Source organism: Papio anubis, unplaced genomic scaffold, assembly GCF_008728515.1.
Source record: "Papio anubis isolate 15944 unplaced genomic scaffold, Panubis1.0 scaffold239, whole genome shotgun sequence".
Taxonomy (NCBI): domain Eukaryota; kingdom Metazoa; phylum Chordata; class Mammalia; order Primates; family Cercopithecidae; genus Papio; species Papio anubis.
Genome location: NW_022162448.1, coordinates 96,281 through 115,152, shown reverse-complemented (window position 1 = coordinate 115,152; position 18,872 = coordinate 96,281). Strand labels below are relative to the sequence as shown.

General features: G+C 33.2%; 1 protein-coding gene across 1 annotated transcript in view; it reads left to right on the top strand.

Annotated features, from left to right (window-relative positions):
- The first annotated feature begins 628 nt into the window (after positions 1-628).
- The window catches only part of LOC116272873 (leucine zipper protein 2-like), a 29,607-nt gene continuing 11,363 nt past the window's right edge, over positions 629-18,872 (top strand). The window contains exon 1 of the mRNA XM_031661724.1: positions 629-2,020. Within this exon, the coding sequence (XP_031517584.1) occupies positions 1,766-2,020 (255 nt within the window). The 5' untranslated portion in view covers positions 629-1,765. The remainder of the gene's footprint in view (positions 2,021-18,872) is intronic.

Sequence of the window (18,872 nt, the reverse complement as noted above, 5' to 3'; positions counted from 1 at the left end):
GCCTGAGACACTGTGCCCAGCCCTCCTTTGGCTGCTAAATTAAGTATAAACTTTGTAGCTCAATTTTGTGATCTCCTCTCTACTTTTTAGTATTTTTAATCATGCTTATTGCCCCTTCTGCCCTATAGAACAACAAATAAACAACTGAGTCTCATTCTGTTTGTTTGCTTAAATTTTTTCCTTCACCTGGATGTCCTCCGTCATTCTTGCCGTAGTTATTCAGCAACCCACTTCAAAAATAACCCTCTTCACTAGAACTTTTCTTATTACCCCAAATGGAATTGACCATCAGTCTTTTAAAATATATACAAGTCTGTTCTGCCTCCTTGTATTTAATAAGTTTTATATTAGAGTTACTTATGTGACTAACAATCAGATTAGGTGAATTCTATGAAGACCCAAATGCTCCCTTTGTCATCTTTGTATTTACTAAAGGCATCTGACACAGAACACTGGCTTGTTCATTGGCTTGATTTAAAGGGCAACTCCAAAGCTTATTGAATAAATTTAATAGGATTAGAAAGAAGAACTTTTGTTTTCCTGTTTAATTTTTTTTTTTTTTTTTTTTTCCTAGAGAAGTTAGAGGGGAAGTCAGATGTAGGATTCCTAAACAAAGGAAAGACAGGAAAGAAAAAGGGAGTATGGGAGGTGGAAAACACTAAATGCCTTCTGGATTTCACCCAATGAAGTTAAACTTCTTTAGGTATAAATAAAGAAGAATGTATTTACTTTTTATCTATTTATTTATTGTTATACTCAGAGCCCAGCATTTGGGTGACTTTATATAGGATCAATTTTAGTGAACTTAGTTACTTTATTTTCTACTGTTTTTCTAATATTCTATTTGCTTTGTTCATGTTCTTTTTTTACATTTAATATTCTATCAGCTTTATTAACTATTCTTGGATTTTAGTTTTATAAAGATATTGTTTTTGTAAAAATGTTCTCCTGCTAAAGAATGTACTTGCCTGTGAAAAACCAAGAGAGTGCTGTGTAGAAAGTAGTACAGGTAAAAACACCTGGGTGAAATTTGAGTACTCTCTCCCGACCGTGTCTTAGTTTTCCTTCACTCCTGATGGTTAGAAACCCAATTTCTTCCTCTCCTGTGATGTATTGTGATCAAAGTCTCAGACGCAGGCAAATTAGCATTTACTAGTTTATTTTTTGTGCCCTAAAACAGTACCCTCGTGGATTGAGGAGCTGAGTGTAACGCTAATATTCAAATCAGCTCTTCCCAAGAAACACATGCACGTTTGAATGGCTAATCTTAAACCTACCTATAGTGGTACTTATATCCAGCAATTATGGTATACCCTTCTCTGACCAGAAGTAGGAAACAGCTTTTTCTTTTCTTTTCTTTAATTTTCTTTTCTTCTTTTCTTCTCAATTGTGTTTCTAGAGAGATGAATTCCACAATAATATTTAGGGTTTCCAGAAATATAAAGCAGAGTTTGATTAGTTAGTAAAGAATTTGAGTTAATATAATCAACTATGTAAATTATGAAGTGTTACGAGTCATTTTCTTCCTATCGAGAAAAACAGGTTATTTTCATTCTCATGTATTATTTCTACGTATCCTGGGGGTTAAAATAAAAAGAAAGGACAGGATATATACTTTGTGAGGGACTAGAATCCTTAAAATAAAATCTTACTATGGAAGAAATAAATATTTTCAGTAAGAAAATAATCCCAATGGACATCACTAATGTAAAATTAAATATAATTTATTTAATTTCAAAGTTGAGAATTTTTCAAGGTAGATTTTATGGTCTCTGATATATACAAATTTCCATTTTATTGTTTTATTTTGATTGCAATGTTACTACAATATTATATCATGTGTTACAATAATGATTTGGATCTATTTGTTCAAACTATTTCTCTTGTATTTAATGATCTCTTTCTATCTCCTTTCGTCTCTTCTAAGCCTCAACAAAGTGCTTCTGGAAACAATGAGAGCTCTCAAGTTGAGTCAACAAAGGAAAGAAATCCACGTACCACTGCCTGTGACTCTCAAGATGTAAGAAAAACTTAAGATGGTTTTTACAGTATTAGACATGAGAACAAAGCATAAGCATTTTAAGAATTCTAATCCATGCTACCATGAAACTTACTACTTATATGTAATATCTACTATCTAAGGATTGTACTTTTAAATATAAGAAAGTAAATGTTCTTTTGGTCTGAATCAAGTAGGTGTTCCAGTAAGCATTGCAACCAGATTCTTAGGACAACTATGAATATGAGTTGTTAGAGAGGTAAGAGGATGACCACAGGCTAAGCAAGGTGGTCATTCCCACAGTTACATGATAGAAAGCTGTTAAAATGTAAAAAACAAAAACCAACAAAAAAAACTTATAGGATGTATTTCTCCATGTAAAGCAAATACACTCAGCATACAGAGACATCATGGTAGAGGAAGGGAGATTCATTTCCTTCAAATGATAGGAAATATGGAATTTGTTCAATGAGTCTTTTCACTCATTAAAAGTGCGATGGAATTTTATTTGTTTTGAACTTTGGCAAAATTAAGCTAATGGATCTATTATATTTAGATTTGAGAACCAGCAAATGACAGCAATTGTGTTGAACAGATTCAAAATTAGGCTTCAATCCAACTTGAAAAGTGTCTGATGAAACTATTTATGCTTGAAAGAAATCAGGCTGCAGCTAAAAATATATGATAATGATAAGGAGGAACAGAAAAGTAAGTTAAACAAGTGATCTCTTTTTTCTCTTCTGGCTGCCAAAGTGGATTAAGAAAAATGAATTACTCAACAGTTTTACCTTCAATTCTTTGTTTATTTAAACATGTATCCAAACTGTACAATTTAGAAGATAAAGTTAATAAGAAGTATAAACAAAATGCTTGAATTTTACTTCCAAAGGAGGAGAGAGTCAAAAAGGCTTTGGGCAGGAAGGAAGATTTTTACTGTAGTTTGAAGCATGGATAGGTCTTTGACAGTGAGCAAATTTGCAGAGGTAGGAGACTATCACAGCAGTATGGCTAAAAATACATAGTACCCAAAATGGTGGGATATGTGCCTACAACAATCACTGAAGACTAGAGAGTGAGGGGCCTTGGATTCCCAAGCTGAGATTGGTTTGGACTAGGGAGCTAGTTCAGGTTTTCAAATGCTTGTATTCAATCGAGTGATAAGACCATGATGTTAATTTTAAGGATGGTATTTTTATTTCTTGATATATATTTTTGAAACTCCATAAAAACATGTTCTCACTGGAGGCAAAATGGAAAATTTATGTGTGGTTTGCTAGGATTCCCCAAAGCAACATTCTGGTCTACTTTTCTTATTGAAGCCTGCTTCAAATCATAAATTGTTTTATTCATACATTATTTGTTTCTCTCTTCTACTTTTGTTGTTCTCCTTTGTCAGTGATAATTCTTCTGTCCTCAGTAAGTTCCAGAAGCAGCTACTGTCTTGTTCTGGTCTCAGTCTGGATCTGGGGCTCTTCGAAAAGCTGCCTCCACCAACACAAACATAAATGTTCTTTCACTAACCTGACTTCTGTCCTCTAGACTTGTGTTATTGGAGTCTCTACTCCTAAGAAGCTACACCTTTTAGTACATAGAGTGTTCAGTATTCAGAGCCTGCAGATTCAATTATAGATAATAATGAAGAAAGTAATACAATGAGTGACATAAACCAGGTGTGAGTAATAGGAATTAGTGGGACATGCATGAGCATCAGTTTTCAAGTTCTAGACCAGTACTTCTTAGCTCTGTCTCCAGAATAGTATCAAGTGAAGAGTACTTACAAAATACTAATGCCCACGACCCATTGCAGAAAAATTACCTCAGCACCTCAGTGGGTAAGGTCTAGACATTAGTTGTGTCATTCCTCCAGATGATTCAAAGATATAGGTTATTTTTCACTAATAATAGATTTACCCATTCATAAGAACCATCTGGGGAGCTTTTAGAAAGTCAGATTCTGAGCAATTAATCTGGACATTTTAAATAAATAAAACTAGAGAGACTTTATTTTTTACCTTGTCTAAATTTAGCCATAATATTCTGATTTGTATTAAATATCGTGAAATGTATTGCTTCCATTTAATGTAGCAATATAAAAATACTGACTCTACCAACCTAGAGACTTAAGCTCCAATTTGGGTTGCTTTATTGAATGCCCAAATTGAATAAGAAAGCAGAATTTAATTTCAATTTTCAAAATCACAAAATAAAATTATTTATCACATTCCTACCTTTATATTTTATTTTGGGTGTGTTTAGAATCTTAGCCTATGCCTTTATATGATTTTCCTTTAATCAGATATTGAATGAATGCTATTTAGTTTTATACAAAGACAAAAAGTAGGATATAATGTAGTTTTACTTTGTTTTTAATGTCCTTACTTAATAATTAATTGATAGTAGCTTTATTCCTATTTCTTGTTTTAATTCGATTTTCAGTTGTAATGAATTCAGAAATCCAAAAACCACTGAATTAGCAAATTTTAAAAATAATTAAAGTGAGATTAAATAGGAACCTGAATTTAGACAATCAAGGGAACAACTGGGAGCAAGCAATGAAAAGTCTATTTCAAAGAGAGAGCCACAGGATTCTGTGATCAAATGAAGATATAGGTAACATGAGCCCCAAATATATGTTTTATTGACTGAAATAATTGCATCATCATTATCAAGAAAGAAAACTAGAGTAGGTGATATTTTTGGTTAACATTTTTCTATTTACTTCTGAACAGAAGAGATGGGTACTCTGTTAATAATTAGAATGGGTAAAAGGCACAATGAAGCTAATTGTTTTTGAAAAATATAATTTTTAAAATAGCTTTATTGAGATATAACTTACATACCATAAAAATTCACCCATATAAGTGCATGTTTCAATCATTCATCAGATTTGCTGAGTCCAGGACTGTAATCCAGTTTCAGAACATTTTCATCTCCCTAATATGATCCCACATGCTTTTTTTTTTTTTTTTTTTTTTTTTTTACAATGAGTCCCTGTCCCTACTAAGCCTCAGGCAACCACAAACACAGTTTCTTTTTGTATTTGTTTGTACCTTTTTATTGCTGGAAAACATTTTATTGTATGGTGTACCACAGTTCTTTATCCATTCACCAGTTGATGTATTTTGGCTTATTTTAAATTTGTAGCTATTATGAAAAAATGATGCTATGAACATTTGCATAAACCACTTTGTATATGTTTTAATCTCTGTTGAGTAGACACCTAGATGTAGAATTGCTGGATTTGATTATAAGTTTATGCTTATACTGAAAAATGGGTACATTCTTTCCCCCTTTGAACAAACACAAGTGGTGCTTCTCTATTCTCACATCTTCACTATTAAAACCTCATGGTTCTCTGAAAGGTAAAATTCTCAGTAGTGAGGGCTCACCCTACCTTAAACTAAGCCTCTAGGAGTTTTTATATTTCATGGTAGTCCATACTTGGCCTCCAGAAATGTATTAAACGTATTACAACAATGTTCCCATCAACTACTGGCTCCAGCAGCTTTCACTCAGGTAGCTTGTCTGTGTTCTGTGTATTCACGGTGTCCCCAGTTTTTGGGGTGGTAGTTTTTCTGCAACATTAACTCTTTGATACATCTAAGAAAAGTTATTAATTATCAGACCCTTCAAGCTTTTGCTTGTTGTGAAGGTGCAAGTGGAGACTTCTAAGACCTTTATGTGTCAGAGCAGTACCTGAAGTCCTAATTCGTGTCTTCTGAAACACAGAAGCTTTTAATTTCAATAAAGTTCAATTCGTCATTTTGTTCTTCATGCTTTTGATATATCTAAAGAAATATTTACCTGTTTAAGCATACAGTTTTTGTTTTGTTTTGTTTTCTCATGGTTTCTTTTATAATGTGTTTGCTTTTATTTCTTACATTTAGATCAATATTCTACTTCAATTTTGTGTGTGTGTGTGTGTGTGTGGATGGTGTTAGGTAAGGTTTTGCATTTATTATTTGCATGTTGTTATTCAGTTGTCCCCGTCTTTATAACATGTTTTTAAGGAATACCTTTTTTAAAATTGAACTTCTCTAGCATCTTTGTCCAAAAATAACTGACCACAACATTTCACCATGTTGACCAGGATGGTCTCGATCTCTTGACCTCGTGATCCACCCGCCTTGGCCTCCCAAAGTGCTGGGATTACAGGCGTAAGCCACTGTGCCTGGCCTACTCTAATCTTTTAAAATTTCTTTCAGCAATGTTTGATAGTTTTTCAGGGTGTAAGTCTTGCATTTCTTTTGTCTTTATTTTTCTGAAGTACTTTTCTCTTTTTCATACTATTGCAAATGTAATATTTTAATTGCATTTCCAGATTGTTAACTGCTAGTATATATAAATGCAAGTATTTTTTGTTTATTGATCCATCAGAATGAGGAGTTTTAAGTGACTGTGAGCTCTGAGTAAAACCGTGATGAGATTTGCACATCACCTATAGGTAGTTGCAGTGCTGATTTTAAGCAGTTATGATGCTACATCCAGAATAAAGGAGACAAATCTCTTATCAAATTTTGCTTATCAATCTACGCTGATAAATTCTGTCTCATTTTAGAAGTAACACTTTGAGGTTCAATAATGATGAATGGAAAGTGTTTTCTAACGCTTGAGGTAGAAGGCTGAAGAAAAAAATTAGAATTGAAGGTTTGTGTTAATTTATGTTTCAACCAGTTTCCAGCAGTGTAATCATGAATATTTAACCCTTTTAAGACTGCTTTTTCTCCTCTGAAAAAGAGAGATGAATATCTGTTGCTTAATATAGCTCGTCCAAAGGATCCAGTGAGATAGCACAGCTTAACAATTAGCATATGACTAGCATAGCAAGCTCTCAATAATTACTACTTTCCATTCCTTTATGCAAAGCTATACCTCTCACACAAAACCTCAATAAATATTTTGAATTATGTACTTTAATTAATTTATCAAATGAAAAAACTTAAAATATGACCAAAGCAAGCTTAAATACTGTAATTGTATTTGCAATGTATTTGTAATGAGTAGCCTTATGCAGTGCTACTTTACACAGCAGAACCAGATGCAGTTAGTAGGAACAGCTATAGGAAGAATAATATTTTAGTCAAATATAAAAATGAACTCTTTATGAAAAGTATCTGAAACTAGAATTAGCAGTTGGCAGAAGTACCATAATACGTGATAGAATAATGAAAAACAGCCATTCTGGAATATAGTCAGGAATTGAGGCATTAGTGTGGAAGAATAGACTGATCATGTTAGCATCTCTTTCAATTTCAGGATTCTATAATTATCAACAACCTCACTTCCCTGACAGCTGATAGGACCCCATGCAGTCTCTCAGTAAATAGATAAGAAAGATTACGCATTTTGATTCCTGTTGGTCATACCTGAGACTGAATAACATAGAAGATAAGGCATGGGAACTACATAAAATCTAGATGTGGATACTGACTTTGCTGTTTCCTAACATTGTTGCTCTGGGAAGGGACTTTGTATTCAGATCCCTTTATCAATATAAGGTAGAGGAAGATTTTTCAAATTTTAGCATACTAAGAATCACCAAGTCAACTGGGAAAACTGCTTATGTATTATTCCCATGTATTATTAATCCATTGGTCAGGGAAAGAGCCCAGGAATGTATATTATTGTAATAATCCCACATAGATTTTCTTCTGTCAATATTTTTTAATGTTAAACACTTTGAGAAATTGCCAGGCACCATGGCTCATGCCTGTAATTCCGGTGCTTTGGGAAGCCAAGGCGAGCGGATCACAAGGTCAGGATAGAGACCATCCTGGCTAATATGGTGAAACCCCGTCTCTTTTTGTATTTTTGTAAAAATACAAAAAATTAGCTGGCCGTGGTGGCAGGCGCCTGTAATCCCAGCTACTCGGGAGGCTGAGGCAGGGCAATCGCTTGAACCTGGGAGGCAGAGGTTGCAGTCAGCTGAGATTGTGATACTGTAATTTGAGAAATTTTGTTATTCATTTATTACAGGTTTATTATGATTATTATATAAATATATAGATATTAAATATGTCATGTTCAACCACATCATAGATATCCTTATTAGTTCCTTTTAAGAAGTAGCTCTGAAGTTTTAATACTCAAAGTCTCAAAATATTCTGTGGCCAAAGAATCAAACTTGAAATGATAAAACATGCTTATTTTTAGATATCTTTGTTGCTTTGTTCCACTTCCTGCCTATGCCTTATGTAAACCAGGCAGGGTCACTTAGGAAATGGCCCTCAGATTCCTTGTTCCTTTTTAAAGAAGACTTAAGAAACTTGAAATGGATCGCTAAATTCTTAGCAGCGTATTTGACTATCAGTTTGGGGTATGTACAAGTTACTCTAAAAGCTGCTTTATTTAAATTATAATATTGGAGTCACATTGAGAAAGCAAAGGATGTATCTACTCCATCCCATTTTCCTGCAGCTTGCAAATGTGCCTCATATTGTTTAATAGCATATCAAGAATTAAAGACATTGAACATTGTATTTTAATTTTCATTTAGGAATTAAGAGTTAATACTCAATGTAAATGTGTTTTGCAATATTTCTGACTTCTATAAGTAGCAAACATTTAATTTTTCTTACTGTGCTGAGGAAATGAAAAACAAGGATGGCTTATGTTTAGCACTGGGAGCACTAGCTCAATTTCCTGCCGTTACATCTGCTTGCAAGTCCCTTACCAAAGGGAGTCTATTCAACAGAAAAATATTGCCTAGGGAAATGAGAGGAGAAAATGTGCAGAAAATAAATTCTAGAGCTGCAAGTAGAAAATTATGCCAGCTTTTTCATGTTAAAACAATTTTGGCTGAGATATAAGAAATCTAGTTCGTTATTATATCCAACATGCATTTTGCGGCATTTGATGGTCTGGATGAGTTGTTGGTGGATCCAATGCTTGGTTAACATAATTTTCTAGGCAGGTCATGCCCTGCTGTAATTGGACTTAGAGACCACACACCATTGTTATTCTGGGCTACATTCCATCAGACCATCTGAAGAAGTTGGCTTCTTTAAAAGCATTTTTTATTGTCCTACTGTGCTATTTTTTTCAAGAAGAAGCAGGAATCCCTCCAAATAATGTAGGAATGATAGATAGCTTCCAATGGTCTTTGGAAAAATGTTATATTTTATTCATATAAATCTCCATGTTTACTTTTCTATAACACCTTAATTTAAGCATCCAAACATGTTAACCTAATTTGGTATATTTCCATAAATAGTATGGAAAGCTTAAGAAAAATGGTTAATCTATTAATATGGTAAATGAAAATAACCCAGTAACCATGTTAATATTTATTATAAAAATCACTGGCCAAACAATAACGTGAAAACACAAAGCATAATCTGATAAATAATTATTTTACCCCTCCCATTTACCTATGAGACACATAAGGACTTCCTTCTCTGGGTTTCAATCATCCTTGCTGGATGAATGTATTTTGTCCATTATCACAGTACACCTTGTATTTTGATTATTTGTATAAGGTTCTCATTTTGAATTAGATAATATGTAATTTGAGGGCAAAGGCTATAGTAATATTTGTATTGTAAATTAAGGTTCAGAAAGGGAGTGTGACTTGCCCAGAGGCACCTGCTTCGGGGACATTGATGTCAGAACTTGCCTCGCTTCCAGTCGACCACTCCTACCATTGGCTCCATCAACTGAATGTGGAGTCATTGTCTTGATTTAATGTTACATTCTCAATCTTTTGACTTCTTGCTTTTCCGTTTAATATTAACTTATTAAACCAGCACTAAAATATTTTTCTGTAATAAATGTAAAAAATCAATTTCCTACATAAATTGGCATCACAGAAAAATTCAGCCAAAACATATTGGTGTCTCTAATATTGAGTAGCATGGTACTCAATTTAACTTTTTTTCTCTTTTGTAATATTATAAAAATTTTGCTTACTTTTAGCCTATAGCTTGTCCCGTCTCTTATTTAAATATGGAGAATGAACTGGATTTTTGTATTTGTCAAAAATAGTTTTTGTTGGTATAATTTCAAGTTTACCAGTTGTATATTTGCATTAATTATTCTGAGTTATTTTAATCTTTTAGAGTAAGAGCATAAGAGATATGACTAATCTCTTTAGTGAAGTAAAAAGAAGTGTTTAATAACAATAACAAAGTCATAGCAATTGGCAAGGTCAGCGATACAAAGTAAATGAAAATTTGACAATGAATTTCTGAAAACGTATTCCATCTGCTTTAATTCTTAAAGTTTTATTCTTTATTTCTGAGGGCAGGAATAGAGTATAATTAAAAATAAAAATAAAAAATAAAATAAAGCAAAAGAGAACATTATCTTTTTGTAATCATTTCAGTGATTGTAAATTCAGTCATCATGACCTTTTGAAAAAGTCATTCTAAATATACTACTTTATTTCCATAAATAATTCCCAAATGGGATATCTGCACTGAAGGCAAACACATACATGTATCATAATGAAAACCTTCTGAAGCATTTGAATGCCGTAGTTAAATTAGATGGGCTGACTGAGCTGATGTTTCTGCTTTCAGTGGGGAAAAAAAGAATAAAAGTCATCCTTCAAGGTAAAAGTTACTCAAGGCAGGATGAATGCTTGGTTACTGACACGATTTTCTTACCCTGTTAAATCATAAACACAAATGGAGGAGAGGAAGAGAAACAGAGAACTGGGGGGGAAAACTCCAGCAATAAATTCTTTGGCAATATCAAGATTTTGTAATGATCAGAATTAATATGTTGACCACAGAAGTGTAAACTTAAGTGAATATCAGTTCCTTCTAAGATAGGAATCAAACTTATTGCCAATATAGAGAAATTTTGATTGAAGGAAGGGAAAACTGAAAAAGGGAGGTGAAAGATAGAACCTAAATTGAGCACCTAATATATGCAAGATATTCCATTAGGAACCTTGGCATGTTTTTTAAAAATGTAATCAACTCTCCTGGCATCTGATTGAGGTGGGTATTATTTTGTCTAGCTTACAGATAAAAAATCAGAACCTCAGTAAGTCGAAATAACTTTCCCAAGTTCATACAACAAATGAAGATAAAAAGAATTTGTCTTCATTCATTAGAGTTGCTATAACAAAATACCATAGACTGGGTGGTTTATAAACAATAGAAAATTTATTTCTCGCAGTTCTAGAGGCTAGGAAATTTTCATTCAAGGCACTGACAGATTTGGTGTTCGGTAAGGCCCACTTGCTTAGGGAAAGCCATCTTCTCACTGTAATTTCATATGGCAGAAGAGGTAAGATGATGTCTCTGAAGCCTCTTTTGTAAGGGTGCTAGTACCTTTCATGAGGCTCTACCCTCATGACCTAATCACCTCCCCAGGGCTCCAATGCCTTATCCCGTCACCTTGTGAGTTAGGATCTCAACATATAAATTTTGGGGGGACATAAGTATTCAGATAGTAGCAAATTTTAACCTAATATGGACTATCTCTTTATTCACATTGCTGTGATTACCTTTATTATCTCATTTCACTGTGATATAAACATTTTGAAGGTAACTATCATTATCATCATCTAACAAATGAGATAAAATGAGATTAAATTGGTATTTCTCACTTTGCCATAGGCAAATGCTGTTCTGTGATGAAGTTTTCAACAGTATAAATAAAAAGAAAAATGATATAGACTAAAAAGCCAAATAACTAACATATTAGTGGATTTACCATTAATCTTTTATCTTCTATCTTATCCTCATCCTCCTCTTTTCCCCATTCCTCTTCTTGTTTCTTCCTCTTCTTTTTTCTATTTCTCCCTCACTCTATCACAGGATGATTTATTTTGTCATTGGATGTTTTGTCTGTTTTGCAAATTAAACTTTTATCTGAAATATTGCTGAAATATAGTAATCTATTTTTTGTTGATTTATTTTCTGCAATGTCAAAATTTGACTTTTTCTATTTCATTGTTATTGGTATCTAATTTTATTTTCCAATAAGATACCAATGTTCATGAACTTACCCACATTATCACAGATAGTAGGAAATAGAGTTTGGACTCAAGTTCATTTGTGCATGACTCCAAAGCTTATTCTTGCTGCCTTACTGTGACTAGAGACATCACAGGATTAGAGTCTCCTGCGCTATGTTGTGACTGTGTGTTCGTTTTCACACACAGAGATTATGTAATTGGCAAGGTTTGTCTCAACTACATACTTTTGTTGTTACAATGATTGCTTTTGTGGTTATATGATAATATTGTGTCAGTTGGCAGTTTATTACCAGAAATCACAGAAACAGGTTATTCTAGAGCTGTTGGTGAAGATGTGTATCTGAGAGGCAGTGTTTAATCATTTTAATAGATGTATTTGTGCCTTATCCCACTTTATAATTTACAGACCCAGCTGTGTTTCTCCCTAGCTCTCCTGTATAATTAAATGGGTGAACTGCATATTGAAGCAGTTGAATTTGTGCGTGCTTTCCTGATTAATTTTCATATTTTATTACTTGAATTTCCAGATCTTGGCTACTTTACTAATTAGGTTGAATTTTACTTAATTGAGATGATGAAGGTATGTTGAAGACTTGTACTACTCTTTGTATTGTTTTAAATAATTCTCTGGACTAATATTTGATATTTTTTTCTTTTTTTAGACAGAAAATGATTCTTTTGAATAATTAATCCATAATTCACTACAACTTATTACATCTCTATCCATTCTTTCCCAAGTAAAATTATATTCTTTAATTATACATGCATAAAGAGAAATCATATCTGAACTTTTGCTTTAGTTCAAGAAAAAGAATTTGAGTTTGAAATGGATATGGAATGAAGACCTTAAGTTTTTAGGCTCTTTTCAAATTTAAATGTTATATTTTTATGAACCTGTATATTACCCCATATGCCAGCTGTACACAGATATGCAGTTATTACTATAGATGGTAATATATCATTGGAAAGTGACATATCAGTCATGCCCCTCAAGAAAAGGGAAAAAGAAGAAAGGAAAAACAAAAAAAAAGAAAAACAGAGGGATGGGAGAAGAAAAAGGAGGGAGACAGGAGAAAGGAAGGGAAAAAGGGAGGGGGAAGAAAGGAGAGGAGGGGGAAGAAGGGAGAGGAGGAGGAAGGGAAAGAGGGAGAGGTAGTAATAGTGGATATAGAAATGATAAAGACAGACATAGACAGTTACAAGAATGGCCAAACAGATAGGTAGGCTTTAAGTGTTATTTTGGAACCAACCTCCAGGGCCAAGCACGGTGGCTCATAACTGTAATTCCAGCACTCTGGGAGGCCTAGGTAGGCAGATCACTTGAGTACAGGAGTTTGAGACCAGCCTGGGAAACATGTTGAAGCATTGCCTCTATAATACAAAAAAAAAAAAAAAAAAAAAAAAATTATCTGCATATGGTGGCATTTGCCAGTACTCTCAGATACCTGAAGGGTTGAGGTGGGAGGATTACTGGAGCCGGGGAGGTTGAGGCTAAAGTGAGCTATCATCACACCAGTGCACTCCAGCCTGTGTGACAGAGCAAGACCTAAAACAAACAAACAAACAAACAAAAAAAAAAAACAAACAAAAAAAAAAAGGAAGAAAGAAAGAAAGGAAAGAAAAGAAAAGAAAAGAAAACCAACAAAAAAGTCAAAGCACACCAATAAAGTTGTGTGCCTTTCCCTCTCCAACTTTATCATTGTGCTATGATATTTGACAATGCTGAGTTTAATGTATTTTATTTTTGTCAGTCTTATATACATTTCTTGCTTTGTATTAGTGTAATATTTTCTATATAATTTCATATTATATGATACCAGATTAAGCAGTTTTATATTAATAAACATTCTAAAAACATTGTCTTCATGACCACAAAATATTTTATCATTATTTAGTCAGCATATTTTTATTTGACCAATATCTTGTTTTATTTCTGTTATACAAATCCCCATAATGAATACTTCTTTGTGCTCAGTTTATTTTCTTTTTTTGTTTGTTCATTTAGTTTTGTTTTAAATTTTGTATTTTTTTTTTTTTTTCAGAGAGAAAAGACCCCAAATTAAAATAAAATGGGCCTTCTGTTTGCCTGGGTTTTACATCTGTGGATTTAACCAACCATGAATCAAAAATATTTGGAAAAACATACAACAGAAAATAAAACAAATAAAATATAGTATACCAACTATTTACATCACATTCCTATTATATTAGATGTTATAATTAATCGAGAGATGATTTAAGGTATATAGGAAGGCATGTGTAGATTATATATAAATATAACATCTTTTTATTTAAGAGACTTGAGCATCCATGGATGTTGGTATCTGTCTGGGATGATGAAAGAAATCCCCAGATACATTGAGGGATGACTGTACACTAAATTGTGAAAATATTTAAAGCCATTTATCAGTATTTTCCAAAATATCTATGTGAATATATTTTCACACCAACATAGTAAAAGAGAGAAAGGGAAAGAGAAGAGAGAGGTGTCTCCTTCAGCATGTTATAGCCACTAGTAATATATAGTTATTGTTTGTTTATATGTTTTATAAGAAAAAGAGTTTATCATTTTAATTATTATTTATATTTGTGTACAATTGGATCATATCATTTTATTCAGTGTCATGTGGATGGCATTGCATTAATGCAAATGCATCTGAGCAAGTTAAGGTAGAACAGCATTTCTTCCAAAACTGAATGGGCCACATTAATCGTTATATAAACAATCACCACTTGTTCAATATCTAATTTCAGAGAGTGTTCCATGATAATAAAAATACATATGATTTCTTGAACATGTAATGTGTATCTGGGGCTTTATTCCAGGTTCTTTGTCTTTATTTAACCCTCACAAAAATTCCATGAATACAATTCCCTTTCCCTATTAAATAAATGATAAACATGAAGGACAGTCAGACAAAGAACAGGTGAAGAAACCAGATTCAATATTAAACTTTCTTAATGCAGATCCTGTACCTCTCACTGCCTAGGGACTCAATTTATCTTCAAATATCTTGTAAGATGAACATTATTACTTCAACTTTATATATCTTAAACAGGAAGAAAATGTAGCCTGAATATACTCCCATGTCTCCCTGTTTACAAAGCACATGTTCTTTCCACTAGGTTATACATTTTCAATTCACATACCATATAGTTTATTTTATTGTTTCTTATCATGCCACCTGTACTGATTTCCTTGATGAAAAAGAAACATATACAATTATTATTTCCTGATAATATCTATATTGGCATTCATATGTAAAACACCATTAATATTATGCACCCTACAGAATTGTGTTGACATTTAAATAGATGGTGTATATTAAATTATGTATCTACTGCTTTATAATTACTTGTTAAATACAGATTTCCTGTGTGATTAATTTTATTATCTCTTTATGTGTTAATGATGACTCTTAAAAAACATGAGCAGCATGTAAACTTCGTTATTCAAATTTTCAGCAACTTCTCATGTAGACTTAAAAAATAAAGCATCATTGTCAAGCATTAGAAAATAACTTGTGAAACTTGAACACTAAATTGGCATACCTACTCTATTTCATAAAATCTCATGGAATTTCAAATTTGGTGTAGGTCTCAGAGGTGACTGAACCCATCCATTTCATGAAAATAGCCTAAGATTGTGGCTGTTTTGGTTTAATATCAACATTTCCAGTTCATTTTATTTTGGACTGTCTCTCAATTTAAGACATGTTGTTCTTTCCATTGTCCCAGTCTGACCTCTCTCTTGTCCTAGGCACATCATTCAAGGAATAGATATGCCTAACCCTTCTCCCTGCATGATAGCCCTTGAAACATTTGATAGTACATCTTAATTGTCCATTTGTTGACATTTATGACCTCACAAATTTCTAATGTTCATCTGAAAGATAAAAATCTCAAAATCTCTAGATATTGAGATTTAATATGTTAGCATTTAAAACCATAATCATAACCAACTACTCAGACCAATCTCTAAATCAGTGCTTTGTTTGGAGATAACATTGACAGCCATACTAACAAAGAGAAACATGTTCTGACTTCCTACAAAACATAATTCACTTAGTGAATTTTTTCTTAAATATTTGAGATCAAAATATGTGTCTTAAACTATGGGAAAGCTGCTTGAAAGAGCCAAATGTTCTTGTAGTCAGTGATGATTTTGGTCTGCATTGTCTCTGGGTTGTTCTCTACCATGTACCTGGGTCCCACAAAGCACCTGGCACACAGTCATCACCTGGTACATCTTTATTAAGGGCAAAGTGAGTGAACCTTGTTAACATGCCTGCTGCTGTCATTATTGCCTATATATTGATCCTTATGTTCATCATTATCATTGCTGCTACAATATCTAATACAGATCACAGTGGGTTGAGTGGCACTGAGATAGGTGTTTTAAATATATTTCCTCATTTATTCCTTACAAATATTGATGAGCAAACTTGTTCCTCGTTTTAAAAATATGAAAATTGAGATTAAGGAAAATTGAGTCATCCAAGGCCACAAAGCTAGTAGATTTAAGAATTTAAATATTGACTAAACATAGATTCCTTCACCCATGGGTTTTAACCTTATTCTTCTTTGTCATGAAATCTCTTATGTGAAACAGCACTATTTGTCTCTTTCCAAGAGTCACAATTCCATTTCAGGTTTTGCCAGGAAGAATTAAAAGAACGAAATTTCAATAATTAATCCAGGAAGAGGAATGAGGCAAAGAATACATCAGTGTGATAAAACTTTTTGTGTTTGTGTATGTATTTGACAGCCATAGTCAAAAGATTATCTATGAGTCAGAGAAGGTGACAAGCAAAGATTCATTATTTTCATGCTCACTCATACACCTTCACTATGATTCATCAAAGTTAATCTGTTGACCACGTTCTATGACACATCTTATTTGTTTAAGAAAACAGTCTCCAGCCTTCTAATTTCATCCATCTTCTCTGTCTGCCTCTTCATTTGTCATGCTTAGCACACAAATAGTAAGAGGAACAACAATGAAAATTTGGCAGAATCTGATTTTTTATAGTAACCGTAAAAACCTTCCAGATTTCCAAATGAGCATTTGTTGGAAGGAGGATTTCTAGGGAAGCTAGTTCAGAATGTTATACAACATTTTGTCTTCTTGGGGGATTTTATTTCTTTTATTTTGTGACTGGAAAATCTCCCAGCTCTTCCTATTAGTTATGCATCACCAAAAGGCTATTTGAAGATGAGTCAAATTTTCATTCACTCTGGCATTGTCCAGTGATGTTCTCAGTGGAAAGGGGAGGCAGGAGAGTTGGGAGTATAAAATGACTGCATAGAGCTTTTCAACACAAAATTTATCATCTTCGGGGATTTATAACTTGAACTGCTTATTAAATGATACTTGGGAGTTTATAAAATAATATTTTATGATCATTTGGGGGCAAAAAGAAGCCTGAGCAAAGATTTAAAGTTATCCACTTGCTCATCAAGTGTGAAGAGTAAGTAAAAACCTGTGACAATGACATTTGCTAAGGGGCTCTAAGTGTAGCCATATTATGAATGATCTTGAGTACTATTTAACTAAATTCATGCTTTATTCTATAGGCAATGGTAAGTCACATATTTGTGTGTGGGAGATATTTTTTCTTGTTTGTTTTGATTGATTTTTATGCAGTGAGTTAGAATGATAAAATCCATTTTAGGAAGACATTTCTGGAGGCTGATTTGTTTGGGTTGGAAAAAGGTGAGGTTAGAGTTTAAAGTCTAATTCAACAATCCAGCAATGAAATAAAAGGGGTAAATGCCATTATCTTTGAAAGAGAAAGGGAGACTATAACGTGCTGACTTGTTTTCATGAAAAATTGTTTACAGCTTACCCACAAAAAGGTTGTCTGTTTCTATCATCTGCAAGTTTCATTTTCAAAGCTGAGATACCATAATCCTCAAATCCTCTGAGTTGAGATACTGAATCTACATATGGCAATTAAAAGTACAAAAGGTATTGTCCTTGTTGTTGTTTCTGGTGAGTACATGTAAAGGGAAAACTCTGAACGTCTATTATCCTTTGGGTTGAGATTCATTATCATTAAGTAATAAAATTATATTTTTGGTATGGGAAGTTAATTATATTCTGATTACATGTAGTTTTAGGCACAGAGAGACTGAGTCATTTTAAAAAGGAACTTGAGAGAAATGTCTGTTCATATCCTTTGCCCACTTTTTGATGAGGTTATTTTTTTCTTGTAAATTTGTTAAGTTATTTTTAGATTCTGGATATTAGCCCTTTGTCAGATGAATAGATCGCAAAAATTTTCTCCCATTCTGTCGGTTACCTGTTCACTCTGATGGTAGTTTCTTTTGCTGTGCAGAAGCTCTTTAGTTTAATTAGGTCTCATTTGTCAATTTTGGCTTTTGTTGTCATTGTTTTTGGTGTTTTAGTCATGAAGTCTTTGGCCATGCCTAAGTCCCGAATGGTATGGCCTTGGTTTTCTTCTAGGGTTTTTATGGTTTTAGGTCTTATGTTTAAGTTTTTAATCCAATAAGACATTTATGTGACCAACAAACATATGAAAAAAAGCTCATCACCATTGGTCATTAGAGAAATGCAAATGAAAACCACAATGAGATGCCATCTCACACCAGTTAGAACGGTGATCATGAGAAAGTCAGGAAACAACAAATGCTGGAGAGGATATGGAGAAATAGGAACAATTTTACACTGTTGGTGGGACTGTAAATTAGTTCAACTATTGTGAAAGACAGTGTGGAGATTCCTTAAGGATCTAGAACCAGAAATAAAATTTGACCAAGCAATCTCATTACTGGGTATATCCCCAAAGGATTATAAATCATTCTACTGTAAAGACACATGCACAAGTATGTTTATTTCAGCACTCTTCACAATAGCAAAGTATTGGAACCAACCCGAGTGCCCATCAATGATAGACTGGATAAAGAAAATGTGACACA